This window comes from Sphaeroforma arctica, assembly GCF_001186125.1.
Source record: "Sphaeroforma arctica JP610 unplaced genomic scaffold supercont1.1825, whole genome shotgun sequence".
Classification (NCBI taxonomy): Eukaryota; class Ichthyosporea; order Ichthyophonida; genus Sphaeroforma; species Sphaeroforma arctica.
The window spans coordinates 1-6,132 of NW_014038733.1; the positions used below are offsets into that span (position 1 = coordinate 1).

The 6,132-nt window shown below is 44.6% G+C and overlaps 2 protein-coding genes across 2 annotated transcripts in view; one reads left to right on the plus strand and one right to left on the minus strand.

Annotated features, from left to right (window-relative positions):
• Positions 1–1,203: 1,203 nt before the first annotated feature.
• Positions 1,204–2,648, plus strand: SARC_11692 (hypothetical protein). Its single transcript, XM_014294215.1, has one exon. The coding sequence runs from the start codon at positions 1,337–1,339 to the stop codon at positions 2,096–2,098; it is 762 nt and encodes a 253-aa protein (XP_014149690.1). The 5' UTR covers positions 1,204–1,336; the 3' UTR covers positions 2,099–2,648.
• Positions 2,649–3,602: 954 nt separating this feature from the next.
• SARC_11693 (hypothetical protein) overlaps positions 3,603–6,132 on the minus strand; it is a gene marked incomplete at its 5' end in the record, with an annotated part of 7,133 nt that continues 4,603 nt past the window's right edge. Inside the window, one exon of the mRNA XM_014294216.1 lies at positions 3,603–5,691. Within this exon, the coding sequence (XP_014149691.1) occupies positions 3,944–5,691 (1,748 nt within the window). The remainder of the gene's footprint in view (positions 5,692–6,132) is intronic.

Below are 6,132 nucleotides of genomic sequence, written 5' to 3' on the forward strand. Positions count from 1 at the left end.
ATGTGTGTGTGTTTGTGTGTGTGTATGTGTGTGTGTTTGTGTGTGTGTAAATTATACCAGATCATAATGCAAATATACCTAATATACGTAATGTACCTAACACACATAATAAACATAATACACCGAATATATTTATATATATATATATATACATTCTTGTGTATGTACGTATGTGTTGATATGTGGCTTTGCGGATGTGTGTAAGTGTATACGTGTAATGTGTTTGAATATATGTGTATATGGGTATAAGGATAGGCATGGATGTGCATGTTTGTGCAAGTATGTGCATGTGGAATGAGGGGTTGCGTGTGTGATCATAATCATACTTCGATTTTACCATTGTGCACAGTAAAGATATAGCTATCTAATGCGATCGATTATGACCCAACGTACATAGCAAAGTCCAAATTCATGCGCAACTCATCTTTCGATCCTATATAACTTACGAGGAACTTGTAATGAAGCATCGTTCTCGTCGTAACTGCCAGAGTATACCGACGAGCTTCCCTCCTCGTTGTTTGAGCTGAAGTCTTCAGACATTATATATAGTGTGTATGAGAGTACTGGGTAACGTGTGTGTGGGTTCCGCGCTGGTGTTTACAGTATTATACTACCCATTGCCCTCGGATACATTTATCCGCTTTAACACTGACAAGAGCAGCACCAAAGATGACCTGTCACGTTCACAGAAACAAAAAAAAACGCATGATCACTCTTGTGTCAAAAGTGGGGGATATGCGGCAGCAGGACTGCACACGAGAGCCATTTGAAATAAAACATTTTAATTTAAAACAGATGTATGTTTCCATCCTTGTGTCGCAAATACTTTTTCTCAGTGCAGCCTACTGAACTTAGCGTAAATAGTCTCAAAAAAAACACCTTCTAGAAACGTGTAGGATATTTCATATTTTTTTGGAAGATATTCTAACGATGCATATTATATTCTGATGTCGCAAATTTGTGTTTAGCTCACTTTATACACTTTATATACATTCTAGTGCTAGAGTTTAGACTCGACTTGTTGGCTTTCCAAAAAGAGACACTACACTCTCCATAGTCTCTATTCCCTCTACAATCTACATACTATGAAAATACTACTATGTAATCGACCACCATTTGCAAAAGTAAACAAAAACACCATTGGTAGATACATACATACTCCATTCGACAACCTCTTTACTTATAATACATAATACTACTACACTGCTACACATATCTATATCCAACATATACACCCACAGACAACAATCTATACACGATACATCAAAAGACAATTTATATCCAATATATCCAAAGTTTAGATTGAGAGGTATTCAAAACCTTACACTTCTGTACAATGACACAGCCTGGTTCCAAGATTTACAAGGAGATACAGAGCAAGGATGGAGATCTATTTACAATACAACCTATGCTTGAAAATGACTACAGTCAGTGCGTAAAGCTGTGTACAAATGCCTTTGTCAAGAACAACGCTGTCATTATGCACTTAAATATACCCGAGCCTCAGCTATACGAACATTTCGAGGAACACTTACGGCCCTGCATGGAAAGCGGTCTATCTCTGGTTGTTAAATCGAGCGACAATTCCATAGCATCCATGTTATTCCTGGAAACTTTTAATATATATGACACTTACACACCGCCTCTGGAGAGTGGAATGCAACCTCTGTATAGGATAGGAAAGAAAAGCTACTTAGAAGCTGTCACGAAGAACCCAGAGATACTGCAGGCTGCAGCTAGGTATATGACGATGCGAGTAAACATGGGTGCCACTGACGTAGCGTATGACGGTCACGGTTTGGGTACGCAGCTCAGATTGTATGTCGAGACGCACGCGCGTGATCTGGGCTACGAATGCATTACAGTAGAGCCGATCAGCAACGCGACCAGACACATATATGAGAAATTCGAGTGGACTTTGCTGGCGAATGTAACACTTGCCAACGATGTGGACAAGAATGGCTCGAGGCCTTTTGATGGCTTAGACGAAGGTGAACGCTATACGATATTTATGAAGAACTTGAGCCCTAGTCCTGTGTATAGTAAGCCTATAGCCTGGTGTGTATTGGCGGCTTTGAAGTTGGGGCTCGTACGATAGAAAGTTTAGAGACAAGACTGTTAGGTAGAGTATGGTTTTAGTATACTGCAGTGCAGTCTGAGTAAAAGACAAGAAAAGAGGTAAGAATATTCACAACCTTATGGGAGGGTTTGACGTGTGTGTCTCAAAAGCTAGGCCTGTATGGGATATATGATATTGGTAGCTATGGCGACTTGAACTGCGACTCCCTCGGAAGTAGCATGACAAATGCTCCGAGCTGTGTTGCAACTATAGGCAACTCTTTTTAAGGTCCAATGGGTCGTTCGCGACACTTTGATACTGTGGCTCTATCAGGATGCGCTCGCCAAATAGTTCTTTAAACGAGTGGACATATTCAGTGTGTGCGCTTCAAGCGAATGATAGAGTGAGAGATGTCTGACGATGCTTGGTGTTGGCACTGCAGTCCTAAGTAAGCTGAATAATGCAACAGTTCAGTAATATTTGCAACGCAGTTGGTCGCATACCCGATGATGTGCGGTATAATCACTCAACCTTGTAAGTAGATACAGAATTTAGTATCGTATCAATAAATTGCATCAATTCAAATAGACACTGTGTGTAGTCGACCGCTCGCTGCTTTTGGTATAATAGTCAGAATATGCTATCCCTATTTACCACTTATCAAGACGTGATACGTGTCTTTCCAATCCCTTCGTGGGAAGCGTATACCTTTGAAATAAAGCTACATATATTTTTTTCAATTGTAGAGACATTGATTACGAATGAAATATACACGACTGCGACTGAGGCGGACCCTTCATTGTACTATCCGGTTATGTCATTTGATTCAAAGCGTTAGTGATTGTGTTTCCGTATTTATACCCCTCACAAGTATCGCTCTGGTAACCAGGCAACCCCGTTAAAATGAACTCGCGAGCGCGGGCCCATATTTTGGCAGAGTCTTGTGTGCAGCAATCTTTGCACTCCTACAAAGCATGAATGAAAGGAGGTTAAATAGCTCTGACATGCATGCGAGGGGGGTAGTCTATCTGGGAATAACAAGTCGTGAACATTGCTTGCTTGGTCGATGATGTGGCACCTATGAATAACTCTACTACGATAGCGATTGAAAAGTGGTTTTTGAGACATCGTAGTCTGGTATAAACATTCAACACCCTAGTCATACAGCCCCGTAGATGGTGCGTGCAATTAAAGCTTAGGTCTCATAACCATTGGGGACCTTGGGCCGTCGAGACAGACCCGCAACACACTGTACTCGCCATCAATGGGACACTGGCTGCACAGCGCTTTGCTCACCCCCCCTTACCCACGCGCCACTATGAACGCCTACGCGTGTTTTGGTGGTTGAGTGATTGCAGAGGTTGTCAAGCATAAAAGGACAATCGCTCGCAGATATCTATACCCACGACCTCCCACCCTGAGCACGCAGCCCCAATTATCCTCAATCTTGAAGGTTTGTTCATTGACCCGTGAATTTGGACAGTATAGCTCCTAAGATAAAACTGACCGACTACGACTCAACACAGGGGGGGGGAGCACCAAGAAAATAGGACACCTTTGAACGAATGATCTGCCTTTGGACCAAATCTCGCAGACTCAATACCTCGATATCGGTTTATTTAATAATTGTCATATAGCAGCAAGAAACCAGCCTCGAAATATCGCTCACAGCACTGGCGAGTATGCGTACAGTACTGGCGAGTGCGCATAACTTACTCGCCCATGGAGCCCGTACAAGACTCGACTTCCAGCTTTGGCGTGGCACTGCACACAGCCCACCAGAGATACTGCATCAACGCATACAAACACACATGTATATGCTTGCCCACGGGATTTTATGCCGTTCCCGGTACTTCACAAGCCTGCACTGGCGCATCCTGCCCACTAATCTGAAAGACAGATGAAACTGTCGCTCTCGTTCGCCCCCGCATTGCGGTTCGCCCACGTATTTGTGACTGGTCCCGCAGGTGGATTCGCAGACACATTGTTTGGCATGAATCTGCTGTTCATGTCTGTATTTATGTTTATGTCTCTCTTTGAGCTGGCGTTTGCCTCGCCTGTACTATTCTTCGTACTAGCATAGCCTGTGGCCTGCGTATAGGCCCCTGCATTAGTACTCTTTAATTGTCCACTATTAGCCATGCCATGGTCAGTCGGTAACCCATCGAAAACAATACCTTGCGGTGTAGCAAACGACCCCCTAGAGCTGCCTCTATTCGCATTCAGACCTCCGCCCGAAGTCGAGCCCATGCTGTAGTTGCTGTTGTTCGTGTTATGACTGGGGCCTAAAGCGGGATAATCATATACAATCGGGCTATGTATATTGCTGTTGTTGCCCTGACGATTCCCGCTATCCCTTAAAGGGTAGTTCCCGGCCGTGGATAAATTATTCCTGAACCCGTTGATACTGCTCAGTTCAGCATCGGTAGCGTCAGTCATTATATCATTCATACTCCTCTCTGACACCGTGCCTGACGCCAAGTCCCCCGAAGTGATACGACGATGCCGTCCCCCGCTGTCCGTAACACTCGTGGTGGTCCAGCTGTGCTCCGGTATACGCTCGTCGCCACCGCGCGCGGCGCGTGCCCGAAGATCGGAAACGGAGTCCCGCAAAGTACCGAACTTGCTCACACTCGTCTGGCCGGTATCCTCGCTGACATGTCGTGCATTCTGATCCGCGGCGAATCCCGCGCTACTACCATGGCCCAACCCACCCCAGGTGCCAAACAGGACGCTCCCGCCCCCTTCCCCGCTGTTCGCACTGCCACTGAATGGCATGGTACTGTCGAACGGCATAGCTACACTTGTACCGAACTCGCCAAATCGCGGTGTAGACCCTGCACTCATACTCTCTCCCCCGGACACGTACGGCGCAGTGAGACCAAGCCCCCCGCTCGTATCTGGATTCCTGTTGTTCGGATTCGAATTCGGGTTTGGGTTTGGGTTTGGGTTTGGGCTCAGTCCTGATTGTGATCCTATTGAGCCCCCAACTCTTATACTCCTGGTCCTATTCGCAGTTGTGGAGCCAATCTCGTTCTCCAGCCCACTCCCGAATTCAAAGCCGTTGTCTCTAGGTAAACTATACCGGGATGTGTTATCATCCGTAGTCTTAGACATGTTGCTCAGATAAAACGCACTCACCGTATCTAATGGTAGCTGTGCCTGATCCCCGTCAGCACCATCGCTGCCGCCCAACAATGGTATGTCCATGGATGACAACAGACCTGTCGAGCGTGGCTGTAAGGAGAACGTATCGGTAGAAAGTCCGTTTAGAAAGTTGTGGGAGCTGTTTGTGCGAACATGCGCACTAGCACTCGAGAGGCCTAGATAGGGGTTTCCCGCAGGTTGCCGTGTTTGTGCTACACCGTGACCTGCAACGGGCGAGTCTGACGGTGCACTAAAGTTGTCTAACGCAGACATGTGAGACAACGGCGAGTGATTGGTTGTCGTCGGATTGCTTGCGCTCCGGTCATTGATCGACGCCAGCCGATTGGCTGAGCTTCCGGTTCTATTTATAGCACTCGAGTCTCGAGCCAGATGCGTGGGTCGCGGCTGGGACATCCTTATTCGCGGTGTAGGTAGATTGCTGAGTTGTTGCAGCAGTGTCGCGTTGTAGTCTCTGGTAAGCGTAGCTACAAGTTGAACAAAACAAATGACGGAAGATAAAGATAGGGTCACATAGAACAAGAGTTTGACTATCCCGCGGCTAAGCACAGTCCGGAATAGTCGATTCAGACCTAAAAAGCACTTAATATCAATTAGGCTAGGCGATTTGAGATATGGGGCTCTGAGTTACGCACCAATGCTGCATTTATATATCTCGACACGTATATGGTCATCTGGATGTATCACTCATTAATTGGCTAACGGGCCTTTAATGTAACTTCAATTTGACATACTTCACACTCAAATACGTGCATAATATATTAATTTATATATATATATATATATATATATATATATATATATATATATATATATATATATATATATATATATATATATATATATATATATATATATATATATATATACCCTATATATATAAATATATATATATATATATATATATA